A 21,401-nucleotide genomic window follows, 5' to 3' on the forward strand; every position below is an offset into this window, starting at 1 on the left:
CAGCCTTGAACACCGCCTGGTTTCATGAGTGTGTAGAGAACTAGCCTTACTCTAATTCTCCTTGAAGCGGCTTCCACTTCACACTCACACAAGTGATTCCTAAACTTGTCATCCTGTAGATACACAATTTGATATACTCCGTATCAAACTTAGAAACCATTAAAACGCCTTTGCGCTTTATCCTTGTTCCTGAACATTGTCTTATCATGAGAATGGATTGAGTTTGACGACAATGTTGAACCGTCATTCATAACTTTGTTTGATCTCCTTGAACTTAGATCTTGGGATTTCCAGTCAGCTAGGTGGAGTTACCATTATTATGACTTGTTCTTGGCCATAATCCCATTCCTTTTGATGATTTATCAACCGCCTCTCTAGTTAGGCCTTTCGTAAGTGGATCCGACACATTATCCTTTGACTTTACATAGTCAATTGTGATAATTCCACTAGAGAGTAATTGTCTAACGGTATTATGTCTTGGTTATATGTGACGAGATTTTCCGTTATACATGACGCTTCCAGCCCTTCCTATTGCAGCTTGACTATCATAGTGTATGCATATAGTGCCACTAGTTTAGGCCAAAATGGAATGTCTTCCAAGAAATTCCGTAGTCATTCAGCTTCCTCACCAGCTTTATCCAAAGCTATAAATTCTGACTCCATTGTAGAGCGAGCGATACATGTTTGCTTGGATGATTTCCAAGACACTGCTCCTCCTCCAATGGTGAAAAAGTATCCGTTTGTGGATTTAACTTCAGATGATCCGGTGATCCAATTTGCATCACTATATCCTTCAATTACTGCAAGTTATTTATTATAGTGCAAAGCATAGTCTTGGGTGTATTGTAAATACCCAAAACTCTTTTCATTGCCATCCAATGAGTTTGGTCAGAATTACTTGTGTAACGACTCAGTTTACTTATTGCACAAGCTATATCTGGTCATGTACAGTTCATAATGTACATCAAACTTCCCAACACTCGAGCATAGTCTAACTGAGACTTACTTTGACCTTGGTTCTTTGTAAGAGCAAGGTTCACGTCTATCGGAGTCTTTGCAACTTTAAACTCCAGATACTTGAATTTTTCAAGTACTATCTTAACATAGTGAGTTTGTGACAATGCTAGACCTTGTGGAGTTCTATGGATTTTAATTCCTAGAATTAAATCAGCAACTCTTTCATATCAAACTTGCTAGCAAGCATACGCTTAGTAGCATTTATGTCGGCAATGTCTTTGCTCATTATCAACATATTATCAACATACAGGCAAACAATGACTAAGTGATTTGGAACGTTCTTAATGTAAGCACATTTATCATATTCATTAATTTTAAATCCATTTGCCAACATTGTTTGGTCAAATTTTGCTTGCCATTGTTTGGGTACTTGCTTAAGTCCATAAAGTGACTTAACAAGTCGACACACCTTCTTCTATTTTCCGGGAGTCATGAACTCTTCCGGTTGATCCATATAGATTTCTTCCTCTAACTCTCCATTCAAGAAGGCTGTTTTCACGTCCATTTGATGGATATGGAGTCCATACACCACAGTCAACGCTATCAACACCCGAATGGATGTTATCTTTATTACCGATGAGTATGTATCAAAATAATGAAGACCTTCTCCTTGTCTGAATCCTTTGACAACGCGTCTTGCCTTATATTTATCAATAGTGCCATCATCTTTCATTTTCTTCTTGAAAATCCATTTGGAGCCTAAAGGTTTGTTTCGCGGAGGAAGATCAACCAATTCCTAAGTATGATTGTTTAATATGGATTCTATTTCATTATTGATTGCCTCTTTCCAATATTGTGCTTCGGAGGAAGACATTGCTTCCTTGAAAGTTTGAGGCTCATTCTCTACTAAGAATGTCAAAAAGTCCGGACCAAAAGAAGTCGATGTTCTTTGACATTTGCTACGTCTTGGATTCTCTTTGTTAGGCATATTTTCCTTTGTTCTTCCCGAGGTCGTTTAGGTCTTTCACTAGACGACTCACATTTTATTTTATACGGATAAATATTCTCAAAAAATTCAGCATTATCAAATTCCATTATCGTATTAACATGAATGTCGGGATTTTCTAATTTATGAACCAGAAAACGATACGCTTTACTATTAGTGGCGTATCCTATAAAAACACAATCAATGATTTTTTTTGTCTAATTTTTACTCTTTTGGGTTTAGGACCTTGCACCTTGGCTAAACACCCCCACACTTCAAAATATTTTAAGCTAGGCTTTCTACCTTTCCATTGTTCATATGGAATGAACTTTGTTTTGCTATGGGGCACTCGGTTGAGTATTTGGCTTGCTGTAAGGATAGCTTCCCCCCACAAGTTTTGCGGTAAACCAGAACTTATCAATAAGGCATTCATCATTTCCTTCAATGTTCGATTCTTTCTTTTCGCAATTCCATTGGATTGTGGGGTGTATGGGGTAGTAGTTTGATGAATAATTCCATATTCTAAGCATATTTCTTCAAAGGGAGATTCATGTTCCCTACCCCTTTCACTTCTAATCATTTTGATTTTCTTATTCAGTTGTGTTTGGACTTCATTTTTGTATTGTTTAAATGCATTAGTAGATTCATCTTTGCTATTAAGTAAATACACATAGCAATATCGAGTGCTATCATCAATAAAAGTTATAAAGTACTTTTTTCCACCGCGTGATGATGTTGACTTCATGTCACAAATGTCGGTATGAATCAAGGCTAAAGGATTGAAATTCCTTTCAATAGACTTATAAGGATGCTTAGCATACTTGGATTCAACACATACTTGACATTTGGACTTATTGCATTCAATCTTAGGCAGTATTTCCAAGTTAATCATTTTTCGCAAGGTTTTATAATTAACATGTCCCAAACGTGCATGCCATAAACTATTTGACTCAAGTAAGTAAGATGAAGGAGAAATTTTATTCATATCAACTGAGATTACATTGAGTTTGAAAAGGCCCTCTGTGAGGTATCTCTTTCCAACATACATATCGTTTTTACTAACAATAACCTTATCAAAAACAAAAACACATTTAAATCCATTCTTGACTAGTAGTGAAGTTGAGACTAAGTTCTTCCGCATTTCTGGAACATGAAGGACATTCTTGAGCGTCCCAATCTTTCCAGACGTCATCTTCAAGGCAATGTTGCCTGTTCCCTCAATTATGGCAGTAGCAGAATTGGCCATGAAGATCGTCTCGTTGGGGCCAGCTACATCATAAGAAGAAAAGAATTCCTTGTTAGAACACATGTGGCGAGTAGCGCCCGAGTCTATCCACCATTCTCACGGGTTACCTACCAAGTTGCATTCGGACAACATGACACATAGATTATCCACTTCATTATTCATTTCAGCCATATTGGCTTGACCTTTCTTCTTCTCCTTATCTTTTTTCGGAGCACGACAGTCTGAAGCCATCTGTCCAAATTTGCCGCAATTGTAACAACTTCCTTTGAATTTCTTCTTGCTTGGAACATTCTTCCCATTTCTTTGAACTTGTAGGGGCAGTTTCAACGATGTTTGCCCCCATTATTGCTTGTTTGCCATTGGCCTTCTTCTCAGTAGATTTGTTGTCTTCCTCAATTCTAAGCCGGACAATTAGATCTTCTAATGTCATTTCCTTACGTTTGTGCTTTAAGTAGTTTTTAAAATCCCAGTTTTTAAAATCCTTCCACAAAGGAGGCAATTTTCAATAAAGGCCGCAACTTGGAAAGCTCCATTGACTACCATTCCTTCCGCAAGCAGATCATGTGTAATCATTTGAAGTTCCTGGACTTGCGACATGACAGATTTATTATCTAACATTTTAAAGTCCAAGAACTTCGCAGCAACAAACTTCTTCAACCCAGCATCCTTGGTCTTATATTTCTTGTCCAAAGCATTCGATAATTCCTTAGACGTCTTATAGCCGCTATAGACATTATAGACCATCCTCCAGCTCATTGAGAATATAGTTTTTCCATAGAAATTAGAATGATTCCATGCCTCCGTCACGATGAAACGCTCGTTGTCCGGAGTCTCTTCTGGTAGAACAGGAACTTCCTCAGTAATAAATTTTGCAAACTGAGGGTTGTTAAGTAGAAGAACATTTTCTGTTACCAGCGTTTAAAGTCGATGCCAGAAAACTTTCCGGGTTTTTCTGCCGCAGCCACTGCAGGGACAGTTATGGTGCGACTGGATGAGGCGACAGTCGTTGCACCAGAACCAGTAGCGTTCTCGGCAGTGATATCAACCATTTTCTGTTTGACAACAAAACAGAATCAGAATCAATAAATAGAACGCACAAAGTAATAATGTCGATGAAGTTTTTATATTCTTCTAATCGAACACACAAAGTAATAATCTCGATGAAGTTTTTATATTCTTCTAATCGAACACACAAAGTAATAATCTCGATGAAGTTTTTATATCTTCAAATCGAGTAGATTACTAGAGTAGAAAATCCGAGGATTTTAGTCTCCAACCAGAACAAAATGTTAGATGAAACAGAAGTATAATTATCATTAAATTCTTTAAGTTTGTCATTCCTGTTAATCAAATTATGATCTGTTTGCAGAAAGTAAAGAACAATATGTTTATTTCGAGCCCACAGATAATTGTGTTTCCTTAAAGAATTTAATCCCCTCACAGTTGACAAAGGTTTGGATTAATTCCTCCCAGGATAGAACGAAATTCTATTCTGCAATACCGGCAATGGAAATTGCAGAATTTCAGCGAACTCAACGAATGGTAGCAATCACACGACACTTACTGATTTCTGGTTTTGAAACAATGCAGTATGAGAGGGGGGGGACTGTTTGTCAGAAAGCAAAAATTTCAGAATTTTTCGTTTCAGTGATTGAAAAATGAGGCGAAGCCTCTAAAAATTTATAGCCTGCTATGTTGCTGAACAGGTGTGAAAGTGCCTGTTCAGTGAAGAATATGACCGTTGGTCATCGTTATGTTTGTTGGGAAATAATTAATTCCGTTGGGAAAAATAATTCCGCGAATTTAATTAATTAAGTTAAATTCCGTGTGAATTAATTAATATCAGGATTGAAAATATTAAGTAACGAAAATGGAAATAAAATAAATTTGGTCGAAAAAGATTATCAATTATCAATCAATCATTTGACCGAAGCCGAAGCCGAGCCGAGCGATGATGACGGCGCGAGGGGTGGTCCTCTTCTCAACCCTTTATGAGCTAGAGAATGTGTTGCTTAATATAAGCACACACATAACACTTTCAACCACAAATGTGGGAGAAGTGCTCACTTGAAAGGTTATTTTTCAAACTTTCATTTCCCTCCATTTCCCAATTCATACTTCATCTTTAAAGTCCCTCACTTAATGCATTTGTGGACTTTAAAATCAACAGTTATCAAGCTTCTCGTTGTTTTCCTCAACAGGAAACTTCAATTCTATACTACTCGCTCCAATTCATTTTCTATGAACCTATTTGACTAGAAACAGAGTTAAAGAGAAAAAAAAAATATTTAAAATTAGTGATCCCAAACATGCCATAAAAATTTTATAGCCATAAAAATTATATCATTGTGATTAGTAAGAGGGAAAATTACTTTCATGAAAATGTTTTCCCCGAAAAAGTTGGTGCTTGATATGATGAAAGTCATTGTCTGTCAAAAGGAGAACGATGACTTTCAACACTTATAAGTGATTATTATTGTTACAACTATCTTAACATTTAACTTCATATTACTTCAACTAAAATTTAGACATTTTTATCAACGAATAGGGTCATATTTGCCCCTGCACCATAAAATAAGCTACTAAGTATACTCCCCGTTATACTTTTTCAATATTGACACCCTTGTCGTCAGTGGCGGGCCGAGGATTTAAGGGTCGTGAGTGCCTTATTAAAATTAATAAAAATAAAATCCTGAGCAGAGATTTGAACCCAGATTCCCGGCCACCCAAATCTTTAAAGTTTCACCTGGAAACCAAAGCACCCAGCCGAGTTTTTGGTTTCTAGGGTGCTTTTTAAGTTTTTATACCCAATTTATTCATATATTTTATATATAACTATACCTAGTCCGTGTCTAGTTTAACGGGTGCTAGAGCACCATTATATTGGGCATAGGTCCGCCCCTGCTTGTCGTCTATCAGCCATATTTATCCTTCATCTGAAAACCCCATGTCCCCACTTAAAATAACCTTCATGACACCTATTTGTTAAAATTGAATCAGCTAACCCGTTTAGACCCTTTTAACCCGCTCACCCGACCCAACAACAAAATAAACCCCTCCTCCTCCGCACGAAGTGATGTCTCTTGTTCAAATAGCTAATACTTGAACCCAACCTTGGGTGTATTGTAATTTGATGCCCTCGCGGCCATTGTACCCCTGCACGACTTAGTTTTATTAATATGAGTTCTCTTTTACAACCCAAAAAAAAAAATGTCTCTTGTTCTGGCCAAAGGAGCTAAGTGTGTTGATAGTATGGAATTTAAACTCAATTAAAAATAATTACTTTCACTACTGTAATAATGGCTACAAACATAATAGATAAGTATCGCTTTAGCTCAATTCACGCACATTAAGAAAAATAATAAATACAAGATATAGTTTACTAAGTTATTCATATTTTTTTAAAATTGAGTTCTACTATTTAGAATAAATAATTCTTTAATATAAGGATATGGTTGAAAACAACCACATTATTTTTCACACTTATTTTGGACCTGGCTTATTCAAAAGCCTCTGTTTCTTACACTTCTTGGCTCTACAATAGTATTCCAATACTTTCCTCTGCAAAATCATCATGTTCTCATCAAGATCACTTTCTTCTCCTTTTACCCAAAACCTCTTAATAAATCAAGTCATGGCTTCAATTATCCGAAATAAACCATTCGAAACAAGTCCTATAGCTTCAAATTCCCAACACCTTTGGACTGTAGACACAGTTACTCAAGTCTTAAGATCAATCCCTAAATCCCATTTCCAATCACCAAGATCCATAGGTCACCAAAATGGGTTTCGTCATCGTACCCCATTGAAACAAAGGAATTTAAAAGAAGAATTCAATAAAGCTCGAAAGGGTGTACTTATTCTTGGTCCAGGTGCTTATAAAGACCCCGAAAAGGTACAACTTGGAGTGGAAAAAGCATTGGAATTTTACCATTGGGTCGAGAATAATTGTGGGTTTATTCACAATGAGCAAACTTGCAAAGAAATGTCAATTGTTTTGGCTAAAGGGGGTTGTAAAATGAAGCTGATTTTTGAATTCTTGAAGAAAATGTCGAGAAAAGGGCTCGTTACGACAATGTCCGTTACGTGTTTGATAAAATGCCTAGGAGAAGAAGGGTTGGTAAATGAAGCATTGGCTACTTTTTATAGAATGAAACAGTTTCACTGTAAGCCTGATGTGTATGCTTATAATACTCTTATATATGCTCTTTGTAGAGTTGGGAATTTTAAAAAGGCGAAGTTCTTGTTTGAGCAAATGGAGTTGCCAGGTTTTAGGTGTCCACCTGATGTGTTTACTTATACAATCTTGATTAGTTCTTATTGTAGGTATGGTATGGAAACTGGTTGTAGAAAAGCTATTAGAAGACGAATATGGGAAGCGAATCATTTGTTTCGGATTATGTTGTTTAAAGGGTTTGTCCCTGATGTCGTCACGTATAACAGTTTGATCAATGGATGTTGTAAAACTAATAGGATCGAGAGGGCAACGGAGTTGTTGGATGACATGGTGAAAAGAGGGATCGCACCTAATCGAATTACGCATAATTCTTTCATTAGGTACTATAGCGTGACGAATGAGGTTGATAAGGCTATCGAAATGCTGAGAAGAATGCAAGGAGTAGCATGTAACAGTGCTTATACACCGATAATTCATGCCCTGTGTGAAACTGGTAGGGTGGTGGAAGCGAGAAATTTGCTTGTGGAATTGGCTGAACAAGGTTCGATTCCAAGAGAATATACTTATAAACTAGTTCGCGATGCTTTAGAATCTGCTGGCAAGAGTGATTTGCTTGATGCAGAATTTTGTACACAACTAGAAGATGGTATTAAAGGTAGGATTAGACAAGTGATGAAAGTGAAACCTTTGTTGCAACATAAAAGTGTTTCATAGCATTGAATTTTTATGGATTTTTTTCTTATCTTGTAAAAACATTAGGGATTTAGCTTATGTACTGTAATAGGGTAATGACTTGTTATGCTGTTAGTGTATTTTAACTTCTTGTACAACAGGTTTAACCTTATTTATTCTTTACCAAAAAAAAAGGTTTAACCTTATTTATTAAGTTATTAATTCCACTTTTTACGAAAGGTCGTTGTATTTATCTTTTAGGTGACGTAATAGTATAAAAATTCATTTACTCTATCAGTGTACAACAACAACATACCCAGTGAGTCCCACAATGTGGGGTCTGGGGAGGGTAGATTGTACGTAGACCTTACCCCTACCTTAGGTAGGGAGGCTGTTTCCGGAAGACCCTCAGCTCATTTACACTATTAGTGTATAGAAGTCAAAAGATAGATATAAGTGTTGGATGTGCAAACAAAATCTCACATTAGTAGCTGAAAAGATTTGGAAGCTACATATAAGGTGTGATCTCTTAATGGTGAGGCCGTTTAACAAGAATCGTGCGGACTTGGCCCAAAGTGAACAATATCATATCATGTTAAGAGTATCTTTGGGCTGATTTAGCCCAACACTAAAGTTATGGATTCTCACCTTATTTATTCAAGGTCTTGTCCATTATGCCTTCTGCAATTGGTTTGATTTTCTTCCATTTCGGATTATAAATTTTGGTAATATTTGTGGTTAGAAGTCCCTAACACACTATCTACATAATCTAATCCTTCGACAGGATCGCAGCATTTTGGTACAATGGTAAGAACGTAACACGTGATGTGTACAATAGATGCACATCACGAGTTCAAATGGTGCTCAAAACAAGAATTTGATATTTAATGAAGAAGAGTAGAGACAGACTCAATATCCACCAAATTTAGAACCATGCGCCAGCGAACTCTCTAGATCATCATAAACAGTCGAGTCCGTCGCTGAAATGACACAAAATTGGAACAAAATTTCCAAAAGGGGTTGTGGGCCACACGATAAACAAAAACGGGTTTATCGTGTAGGGGTACACGATTTGCCAAAATATTTTTTTAAAAAAAATTTCAGTGAGGCTTTTTTGAACTCAAACATACACCACAAGTCATACAATAATTAACTCAAACAAATATTTTAACTCAAACAAAATCATACAATACTTAAAACTTTGTGAAATAATATGTGAACATACAAAAGAACACAAAAATATAAGTTAAATAACTCAAACAAAGTCATACCATAATTAAAAATATGTGAAATAATATGTGAACGTACAAAAAAAACACAAAAATATGAGTTAAATAAATGTCACACATTATCTGAATAATAAATGTTAAATTAAATACGTAATTAAACACCACAAGACATATTATGTATTTATTACAATAAAGACAACACCATATTCGTAGAAGATTACATAAGAAAACAACGACATGCAACTTAGGAAATAACATAAAAACGAACAAGCAACAACAATTACTGAATTCGTGGGGGCAGCGATTCTTGTTATGACCTGTTTCTTTGCACGTATTACACTTCCTAGACATGCGAACAGGAGCTATATCTATTTCATTCCTCCATCTACTTGTACTCCGCGCTCCTGAAATTCGCTCGTATTCGGTGTTTGCAATTAAATTGAAAGGAGAAGGTGGCCACTATGCCTCATTGCCCAAGGGTGAAAATTTTACACTGTATGTCTGTTTGTAAAACCTGCAACTGTAGTACTTGCTAACATAGGTCTTTGGTTGAATTCCACGGATATCACAAAATTTAATGGCATATGGTAGTTTCTCCACTCCCCACACGAACACTTTTTCCCTTCAGCAGAGACTTTATGGATATTTCCGCCCTTACCTTCATGTGCAAAGCTCAAAGCTCTCGCGTGCAACAACAACATATGCAAGTGGAAAAATGTTATTATTCGCATCAATTCCAACAACAATTAATAATTTCATCTCATACGGAGAGATAAGTGTCGTCTATTGAGATGACCGACCTGCAATTGTTTAATCCATTGATGCTTGGTTTAAAAGCCTAGAATATAAACTTAAAGATGTGATCGCCTTGCATTGTAGTTGACTGGTGCTCCCACTAAACAACGGTCCCCGGATGAAATATTGTAGGGCAGCCATGTATCGGGGCGATGTTTTGAAACAACTTTCAAAATCTCCATATACCATTTCAAAAGCTTTCTTACACCCCTTTTTTGCCTTTCTATAACTAGGAGTAAATATATACAACCTTTTTATTTTTTCCTGAACCGCCTTAATACTGATATGTGGGTCCACCATAATATATGGTATCAACGTATTAGTAACCAGGTGACTATTCAAATTGGAATGATCCTTATCATAATCATCCGTGTGACAAGTGTGTGGGAGAACCATTTTGCCTGCCTTCCACATACCACTTGAAATCTCTCTAAAACGGATCATCCACTCACTTTCCAACATATGACGCTTGCAAATAACCTTCCAAAATTTAGTTGTGGACTGATAAGAAATGAACTCTTTTTTTCTTTGAGGCAGAATACTCATTGCGCCTTTCATTTCTTGCTTGTTTTGAAATAACATACCTAATTACATAATACAAGAAAAATGATCAACCACAAAAAACTGGTCCAACATACAAAATGATACATTTTGAAAATTCATTGCCACCATACTAACCTGACTTGATAAATTCTGGTTTTTCAGGATCCCAAAGCGCAGGTCGAACTGGACTGTCATCTCTCATGAAGGCAAAATCGTCGGGGCCTTCTTCTGTATTATCCAAATATGGAATCGCATTAGAATGATAGCTAACATTACCATCACCTCAGGCGGTAACATCTTCAAACAAATGATCATCATCACCAGACGATTGATCATCATCCATCACGTCATGATCTAATGGGCTATCACTATCCGACTCATCTGATTGATCGTTAGCTACATTGTTGTTGCTCACATTGTCCCTTTTTCCCACCCGTGCCACAACTAGTTTGTCGGCGCTCTCTTTTAGATCTACGTTGGGCAACCTCCTCTTGTATCCCTACTGCATCCTGTAAATACCATACAAAATAGAAGTTATTTTTATACTACAATTAAAAAGATATTTATGTATACAATATGTATATTTATACCTAATATACAAAACCTATACATTTGTTGGCTATTGTTTTTTTGATCAATCCAAAAATGTAATTATCCCCTTACTTTTTTCGACGATCTACCCATAAACCAGTGGTATACCTAAAATACTCTTCATCTTGCTCTTTTATAGCATATCGCTTGTCACAGTTGAAATGAAAAGGATCAAACTCGACGCATAGTCCCGGAATATGTTGCTTTCTACCAAACTGTCTGAGATCGATGTCTACCATGTGGCACTCACACTAGATCCCACAAATGAGAGGTACTTGCGCCATCCAAACATCTCGGCCACGCCGACACCACTCAGGGAGTCCACTAATGATGGCCTCTGAATAAGGCTGCCACACAAACTATGATAGAAAGAACATAAAATTACATGATAATATAAGAAACAAATTGCAAATAATGTAACTATTATATCAGAACACCAATAACAAGCATAATTGTGATAAAATACCTGACCATCTGTTAGGTTGTCAAATTACATCCCTACATATGGCTAGGACATCACGTGCCTCATTTTCGCCGACTCTACGATGAGTCCAATTCCGTGCAAGAGCCGTGTGTGACTGAAGAGCTGTGTGTAGTGGCTGCATCGGTAAAATTCGCTCCCAAGCCTAGACCTATATTTAAAAAAAAATATATAAAGAATATAACTATCGAATAAGACAACCAAATAAAATCACATAATTTTAAAAGTCACGTACCTGCAACACATCGCTGGCCTAGGACATCGAAGCGCGACATAGAGAATTATACAAATATGACAATGCAACTGCTCCCCAAGCTTGTGTACTCATCGCGTTAAGGTCACACATGTCGAGCAAATAGTCAAAATTAGGCTTGTCACCAGACTTATCCGGAAATATCGTGCCGCCACACAACCTGACTCGCTTTTGCACCTCAATTTCTGTTGTCTGATCTGTAATGGGATCTAAGTCGTTCATATATTCAACTAATTTACATACTTTCAACCTACTAACACCATTAAAACAATCCTTAATGGGTGCCCAACCAGTAAGCTCGTGGATCACTTGTTGCCACCCCACAAGGTTTAAATTTCTAGGTTGAGCTTGAATCAAGGGGCCACCATCTACGAGCATGTCAAACATGAGCTTGTTGCTCCTAAACGCACATGCAACTATACGCGGTAGTACAAGTAATATAGGAATAAAGTCCAAATATCATACCCACATAGACTTATGATTAACTATTTAGTAAATTAAACTAATGCTAAATATCTAAACAAAAAATAAAATCCAAAGTTATATTTATAAACTAACTAAAAATAAAAAGAAAGCAAATAATGAACCTCAACAGCGGCTCCAAGCTCTGTCTAAGTCAAAAGTTATGCAAAAATCGTGTAAAATATGTATTTATAGAGTACCAAAAGGCTTGGGCTTTTGAAAATCAAATCCAATTCGGATGGAGAAAAAATAGCTAAAAATAAGCTTGGCGCGGGCACGGCCAAAATTCCAGTGTTATTTCTCGCTGCCAGGTGTGTGTGTTGACTTTTCTCCCCTTTTGTTTTGCTTCTTTATTCTTTCGTCTTCGTTCTTTTTACTAAAGTAAGCCATTATTTCAGCAAATTCATCAAAATAATTTATTTAAAAAAAAAATTATAGAACTAGAATAAACGTATTCTGCAGTAACGTATTAAGCATTATTTTATTCAAAAAATTCAACGGGCAAAAAATTTAATGATTAACGGTGTTAAAGGGTAATTCGTTACTTTGAGTAACGTTTTATTCCTAATACGTAACTGACAGTAACGTTTCTACAAAATTCTGTAAATTGGGAATCCTTCTGATTGATTTACTTATAATACATTATCGACAGTTTTTTGGTGAATATGTTGTCCCCCTTTTTTGTTAAAAAAATTCAGCATTTTGCACATAAAGAAAGTATCTATACGCAACTAAATATTTTCAGAATTTTTTTCAGAAAGTACCTATTAACCCCAAATAATAGTATGCTGATAACGACAACCATCAATTCCGAACTAATCAATAAAGCTACAGGTATTCACAACCTAGTGTATCATCCCCTTAATTGATAGAAAAGAACTTAAGAGTAGAACCTTATCCATGCATGTATACAAAATTGCATTTCCTTTATTGTATTATCAAATAAAGAGGCATAGCAAGCTGATTTTCTGGTCCCAAATTCCATGAACCCAAGAAAATGTTAACATGTTGCAGTGTTAAAGAGAAACACGAATAAGTACTAAAACAAAAGAAATTCTAGGTCGATCGGTCCTTATAAAAGCCTTAGCCAAACAGACAACTTTTAAGTGTAGTGCTTTATTTTCCTATGTCACTGGTGTTTACCAGACATTTTTCTTGATTCTTTCGTAATGTATGCTTACAAGTTGAGAGAAACATTTATTAGCAATTATGAGCATCGAGATTGTTAAGCGGAAAAAATTGGTTCACAAAAGGGTATTTTTTAAGCAACAATGATGCTTGTTAGAATTCCATTCAGATAGTACATATCCTAAAGCCAGGTCTTTCCCAACTAAACAATGCTAGCTTTATCCATCTCATCTACAGTGTCGAGAGAAAACATCTCCTAGCTAGTTCCAATTATCCCCAACCACTTCCAAAATTGCTTGATGTATATCAAAGGGTCAAAGAACGTTAAAAAAAAAGTGAAAAAATATGTGTAAGATGCTATTTTTTTTAACAAAAAGGGGGGAATAACATATTTACCAAAAAACCGCCAGTAATGTTTCATAGGTAAATCTATAAGAAGGATTAACAATTTGATGGGATACGATTGTCCGTGCCTGAATTCCATAGAAACGTTACTGTCAGTTACATTTTAGCCTAAAGTCGTAACTCTGAGTTACGACTTTAAGATCAATCAATGTCAGATTTCGTACAAGGATTGCTAGTCCGTCGATTCTGTAGAAACGTTACTGTCAGTTACGTATTAGGCGTAAAACATTACTCGTAGTAACGAATTACCCTTTAACACCGTTAACCATTAGCTTTTTTGCCCGTTTGATTTTTTGAATAAAATAATGGTTAATACGTTACTGCGGAATACGTTTATTCTAGTTCTGTAAATTTTCAAAAAAATGTATTATTTTGATGAATTATCTGAAATAATGGCTTAATTTAGTAAAAAATTCTTCGTCTTCACTTGGTTGCCACGTACTAATTCAAATTCAACCTTCAATCTGTTACTCTTGAAATATTTTGTCCATTCAGTCATCATGCAATCATGTTGTAATCATTAGGTCCCCTTCCTTGTCTCTTCTTTCTTTTATTTTCTTTTTCTTTTCTTCTCCCGCGTTTTATTCAATTTTGCGCCGAATCTCTTCAATTTTTACACCGCTTTATTCTTATATAGTAAAAATATAATATTAGCGCAACACATTATAAATAATACTCAAAATATGATTAAAAGTACTAAGATGTGAGGCAATAATGAATAAATATAAGCATTTTAGGCCGAACATCAAAGCTCCATATCTTGTAATGTGATCGTCGCCTCACCCGTACACAGATAATAGGTGTGCGATTCAAGTTGCCACCTCTCTATAAGTGCAGTGATGACTCCCCAATCATATAGGACAGGTCCTACCTCTATTACTCCCCTAAATCCACACCTGCCAAAGTAGTCAAGGATGCGGGGATGCAAAGGACTATTCCTCACGTGCTTCCAGAAATCGCGATCCACACGGCGTGGAAATAGGCACGCTTTCAATCCTTTCAAGGTCTCATCCCACACACCCTGTGATCGATGCTTTTGCTGGAGTGTTAGCACATTGTACACTTCTGGACCCGAATGTAGGGGCACTCGTGGAAGAACCATACCTATAAACAAAAAATAAAGAAACTAAAAATTAGTAAAATAAAAACTAAAATTGTTTATCTAAATAATTTACTTATTTTAATTTACATAAATTATCAATAGTACGATATATTCTTAAGGGGTTAGTTCTAGTTTCACCTAGGATTCTACTTTTAATTAACCCTTATAAATTGATAAGTTCATACTTATACATTTTTAAGGGGTTAGTTTGAGTTTCACTAGGATTCTACTTTAATTAACCAAATGGAAGAAAAGGTATGATTTTGACAAGATTACAAGCTGTTTCTCCATTATTTAAGTCTATTTTCTAATATGATGCATATTGTACTTAGTCTTTTTTAAGCTATGTATTAAACAAGATGCTTTTGTATATTTCAATAACATTGTTTTACACTAAGCTAGCCATAGAGTTTTAGTAGGGGTATGTATCCAGACTCCAGAGAAGCTCAAATGATGCCTCAGTCTTGACTTTCATGATTTGAGGCTGGTTGAATTATTCAGAAACGAATAGCGGAAACAAATTGTGTTTATTTAACAGCAAGTTGCCTTCTTTTTTCCATGCAATAGCTATGTGTAATAATAATCCCAAGAATGGAACCACACACCACTGAAGAATTCATGATGCAGCCGAAAAATATTGGAGAGCACTTTGCTTTTGCAGAAATTTTTTTGAATTACAGAGGGCACAAAGGGCTGAACAAGTGACACTGAAAGTATGTACAACAAAATTTAATAAGTAACTTTGAACTTCAGGACATTAATACCCCAAGGACTCAATTCCAACATAAATGAAAGCTTTAAACTTTTTAATCAAGAAGCAAAACAACATCAATGGAATAAATTAAAACAAAATCAAACCAATCAAACAAAAAATTCCAAATACAATTAAAAACTTTACGTTATTTCCATACAACAAGTGACACTGGAAGGATGGCTCGATTAACAATAATTTCCGTTATGAAAACAGAAATTACCAATTTTAAACTTCAAGACCAAAATTAAAATCGTAAGGGCTCGATTCCAACACAAACAAAAGCTAAGAAAATAGCATATATCATCTAACATAACAAAATAATATTGTATATTTAAAAAAATAAAAATAATTTGGGTTAGAGAAAATACTGTTAGAGTTACATAGCAGTGGACATTTGGGCTGCCAGTTATTTATTAGTTAGGCCCATTTTCATTGTACAAATTTTTCCTTGTATCTTTATTTTCCTTGTATCTTTTACTTTGGCCCAGTATACATATAACCTGAGATCATTTCACTTGGGACAAGTTAGTTTCTGAGAGAATGAAAAGAGGAAAAGCTCCTGAAAACTCTCTCTCCTCTCTCTCGTATTTTGCATAAATCCTAGTTTAATTTTGCCCAAATCTTCGTCGATTCACAATATTAACATGGTATCAGAGTAGGGAATCAGATAGATCGGTTGATTCTCTATCGATCGATGTTACCCTCGCAGTTTGAATCTCAGTATTGATGAATATTTGCTTCCGCGTTGTTTTTTTTTATACCTCTCTCTCTCTCTCTATCTCTCTCTAAGAAAACCCAACGGTCTTCTTCCCATCCCCCATCCCCCACCCCCCTCGCTCACCCCTACCCCCACCCCCCAACTCCTGCCAGCAACCTCCCGGAGACCTCTCCAGGTAAGTTTTCTCTCTCCTAGGGTTTGTGACAGCCTATACCCTATACCCACCCCCACCCCTCTTCTTCTCCTATCTTCTTTCTTTTCTCTCCTTCCTTCTCTCTGGTGTTCCCCGCTCTTTTTTTTCGCCCCTTGGGCCCGCAAATTTGGGTCCGACAGATTCGAGTTTTCCGGCGTGAACAGGTTCTGTCTAATTGGAGTTGGTACCTCCGGCTACCTTTTTTTTTTTATATTTCTCTGTCTTTTATCCTTGCAGCTAATTTACATTCTTACATTACTTATATCGTTCTTGTCGTAGTAGTTATACATTCATCTAGATTATTGCTAACTTGTGTTTTAGTGTTGATTCCTTCCTGTTTGAGTAGTTTATATTTACTTTACTAGCTTTGGTAGACAATGGTGGACTAGGGTCATGTTCTCGGACGGGAGTGAGGGTTAGAGGGGGTAGGTGGATTAAGGGAGTCTCTAGTCTGCGAGTAGGGTCTTGGAATTGGGACTCTAATGGGGAAGTCCATCGAACTAGTTAAGATTCTTAAGAAGAGGAGGATTAATAAAGCTTGTGTCCAGGAGACTAAATGGGTAGGATCCAGGGCTAAAGATGTGGACGAGTATAAGTTATGATTCTCAGATAGGTCGAGGGATAGGAATGGGGTAGGCATTTTAGTAGATATTGATTTAAGAGACCAGGTGGTAGGGGTTACGAGGGTCAGTGATAGGTTGATGAAGATTAAGCTGGTCGTTGGAGGGTTTATTTTGCACATTATTAGTGCTTACGCGCCAAAAGCGGGCTTGGGCGAGGAGGAGAAAAGACGTTTTTGGGAGGATTTGGACGAGATGATGGGAGGTATACCGGCCACTGAGAAGCTATTCATCGGAGGAGATTTCAATGGGCACATTGGGTCAATTTTGGGGGGATATGAAGATGTGCATGAAGGTTGTGGTTTCGGGGACAGGAACGGATGAGGAGTTGCACTGTTGGATTTCGCAAAAGCCTTTAGGCTGGTGGTAGCGAATTCGAGTTTCCCGAAGAAGGAGGAGCACTTGGTAATCTTTCGTAGTTCGGTGGCTAAGACGCAGATAGACTTTTTACTCCTTAGAAGGGACGATAAAGGTCTTTGTAAAGACTGCAAGGTGATTCCGAGTGAGAATCTAACCACCCAGCATAAGCTCTTGGTAATGGATTTGGAAATCAAGATGAGGAAGAGAAAGAGGGTCATGGATGACAGGCCAAGGATCAAATGAGGGAGTTTGACCATGACAGGCAGAGGTGGATCTAGGATTTGAAAGTAGCGGGTGCCACAATTTTCTTCAACATACATCTTGTTAGGAACGTGTATCTAGGTCGGGTCCGTCTCTTTTTAATTTATTCGGGTCAACTTAATGGGCTTTTTATTTATTTACAAATATGAAAATTACACCTCAAAAATTAAAAAACGAACATATTTAGCATCTTAAATGAGGAATCGCACTCATTAACACCCATTAACAACACAAGTAAAATCAACATTTTCCCCAAGGGACTTGCATCTCTTATGTATATTAAAAAATGAATTTGCACAAGTAAAACAACATCTTCAATAAGGGAATTACATCAATCAAAATAAGAAAAATAATAGAAAAACTCTTCAATAGGTAAATACTCCCCATAAGTAAATGTAGAATTAGATAAACTACAAGTTCTCAAAAATAAATCATAAATTTCATGTTTTTTTTAAGCAGTACTTACGAAATTTCCATCACAATTTAAGTAGTAAAGTGATTTAGATAGAATTTAACAATTATAGAATAACATAAATTTTTATAATACACTCCCTCCGTCCATTTTTATTTGTCCATTATACTAAAAATATATGTCAACTTTTACTTGTAAGTTATATAGTTTGAAAAACCAAGACATAATTTATCATTTTATACCTATTTTACACAATTCATTTCTCACTTTATTTATTACTTATTAAGAGTGTCCCAAGTCAAATATAGACTAGCAAACATGGACGGAGAGAGTAATAAACAAAAGAAATTATAAATAAATAAAAAATTGAATTTTGATCTCAATCCAAAATTCCCATTAAGACCCAAGTTTTTCAATTTAAATACTCACAGATTTGAGATTAAGAGAAATGCTTAATTTAAGGGATTTTGAAGTTTCTATTTGTGTGTTCTCTCTAGAGATCACAGATAAAATAATAGAAAAGAGGAAAGGCAATATAAATAATAAAACGATAACTAGAAAATTGGGAGGGCCGAAAATGGTACAAAGGAAGTAAAAAGCGCAAAGAAAAACGGGAGTCGGAAAATGTTCAAGATAGATTCAAACTTGTCTACCAGCCGTGACACCTTTGTCTAATTTACGACTGGGGGTGGCAGGATCAAGACTTTAACCTAATTTAAGCAGATTACAACATAAGTATATAAAAAAATTATTTATCGAGGGGGTGTCATGCCACCCCCAACCTATAGGGTGGATCCGTCCCTGATGACAGGTGCCCTGGAGATGGGGGAGAAGTTGAGGGCTATGGGAGCCTGGGAGAGTAGTGGGGAGGCGGCCGACATGTGGGATAGGATGGCCAGTTGCATTAGGGAAGCAGCTAGAGAGGTGATGGGGGTCTCGAAGGGTAGTCGTGGTCGGCACCGAGGAGACTGGTGGTGGAATAGAGAAGTTCAAGAAAAGGTGGAAACAAAGAAGGTGGCGTATGCGAAGTTGGTAGACAGCAAGGATGATGAGGAGAAGCGAACGAATAGGGAATTTTATAAGATGGCGAGGAAGGAGGCAAAGTTAGTGGTTACGACAGCAAAAACAGCAGCTTTTGAATGCCTGTATACAGAACTAGAGAACAAAGGCCGGGATAAGAAGTTGTACCGACTAGCCAAGGCGAAGGAGAGAAGGGCGTGTGACTTGGATCAAGTGAAGTGCATCAAGGATGAGGATGGCAGGGTACTGGTGGAGGACGCTTTCATTAGACGGAGATGACAGCCATACTTCCACAAACTCTTGAACGACGAAGGGGACAGAGATATTGTGTAGGGAGATTTGTAGTACTCCGAGAGGTGTCGTGATTTTGGATACTGTAGGAGTATAAAGGTTGAGAAAGTTAAGGGTGTTGTTCGTAGGATGAGTAGGGGAAGAGCGAACGAGCCCGATGAGATTCCTAGGGAATTTTGGAAGATTGCAGGCAAGGCAGGTTTGGAGTGGTTGACTCGGTTATTTGATGTCATCTTTAAGACGGCTAAGATGCCCGAAGAATGGCAGTGCAGTACAACGATTCCATTGTACAAGAATAAAGGCGACATTCAAAGTTGCAACAACTATAGAGGGATCAAGCTGCTAAGCCACACTATGAAAGTGTGGGAAAGGGTGGTGGAGATGAGGGTGAGGAGAGGCGTGTCTATCTCAGTTAACCAGTTCAGATTCATGTCGGGGCGCTCAACTACAGAAGCTATTCACCTTGTACGGAGACTGGTGGAGCAGTATAGAGAGAGGAAGATTGACTTGCACATGGTATATATCGACCTAGAAAAGGCATACGACAAAGTGCCGAGAGAGCTTTTATGGAGATGCTTAGAGGCTAGAGATGTACCTGTGGCGTACATTAGGGCGATCAAGGACATGTATGATGGGGCCAAGACCAGGGTAAGGACTATAAGAGGAGACTCAAAGCACTTTCCAGTGGTGATGGGGTTGCACCAGGGATCAGCTTTTAGTCCATTTTTATTTTCCTTGGTGATAGATGGATTGACACGGAAAATTCAAGGTAAGGTGCCGTGGTGTATGTTATTTGCGGATGACATAGTCTCGATTGACGAGTCTCGCAGCGGAGTTAATGCTAAGCTGGAGGTTTGGAGACAAACTCTAGAGTCTAAAGGGTTCAAGTTGAGTAGGACCAAGACAGAGTACTTGGAGTGCAAGTTCAGTGATATAGTGCATGAGGCTAACATAGAAGTGAAGCTTGGCACCCAGGTCATACAGAATAAAGGTAGTTTGAAGTATCTTGGATCTATTATACAAGGAAATGGGGAAATTGATAATGACGTCACACACTGTATTGGTGCAAGGTGGATGAAATGGAGGCTTGCCTCCGGAGCGTGACAAAAAGGTGCCACCAAAACTTAAAGGCAAGTTCTACAAAGTGGTGGTTAGACCAACTATGTTGTATGGGGCGGAGTGTTGGCCAGTCAAGAAATTTCATGTTCAGAAGATGAAAGTGGCGGAAATGAGAATGCTGTGATAGATGTGTAGGCACACTAGGAGCGATAGGATTAGGAATGAAGTCATCCGAGACAAGATTGGAGTAGCCTCAGTGGAAGACAAGATGTGGGAAGCGAGACTGAGATTGTTTGGGCATGTGATGCGGAGAGATGCAAATGCCCCAGTGCAGAGGTGCGAGAGGCTGGTTATCGACGGTTTCAGAAGAGGTAGAGGTAGGCCGAAGAAGTATTGGGGAGAGGTGATTAGACAGGATATGGCGCATTTCCTGCTTACCGAGGACATTACCTTAGATAGAAGGGTATCGAGGACTCATATTAGGGTAGAAGGCTAGTAGGTAGTCGCGTTTATCCTTTCTTATGAGTAGTTATATTGCTCTATAGTTTCTTGTCTCTTGATTTCTGCGAGAATCTGTTGGTTTATAATGGCTTATATACTTCCATTGTTTTCATTTTCAAAATTGCTTTGATTTGTTTGCCCGTATCTGACCTTTTCTATGTTTTTTCTTGAGCCGAGGGTCTTCCG

The 21,401-nt window shown here is 37.3% G+C and overlaps 1 protein-coding gene across 1 annotated transcript; it reads left to right on the forward strand.

Moving 5' to 3' along the window:
* The first annotated feature begins 6,687 nt into the window (after window positions 1-6,687).
* Window positions 6,688-8,241, forward strand: LOC132622081 (pentatricopeptide repeat-containing protein At1g77405). Its single transcript, XM_060336610.1, has one exon. The coding sequence runs from the start codon at window positions 6,763-6,765 to the stop codon at window positions 8,077-8,079; it is 1,317 nt and encodes a 438-aa protein (XP_060192593.1). The 5' UTR covers window positions 6,688-6,762; the 3' UTR covers window positions 8,080-8,241.
* The last annotated feature ends 13,160 nt before the right edge of the window (window positions 8,242-21,401 follow it).

The sequence above is a fragment of the Lycium barbarum genome, chromosome 2 (genome assembly GCF_019175385.1).
Source record: "Lycium barbarum isolate Lr01 chromosome 2, ASM1917538v2, whole genome shotgun sequence".
Lineage (NCBI taxonomy): Eukaryota > Viridiplantae > Streptophyta > Magnoliopsida > Solanales > Solanaceae > Lycium > Lycium barbarum.

What these genes read in the sequence shown, in the direction of transcription:
- LOC132622081 (XM_060336610.1), top strand. Translation starts at nt 6,763, where the DNA reads ATGTTCTCATCAAGATCACTTTCTTCTCCTTTTACCCAAAACCTCTTA.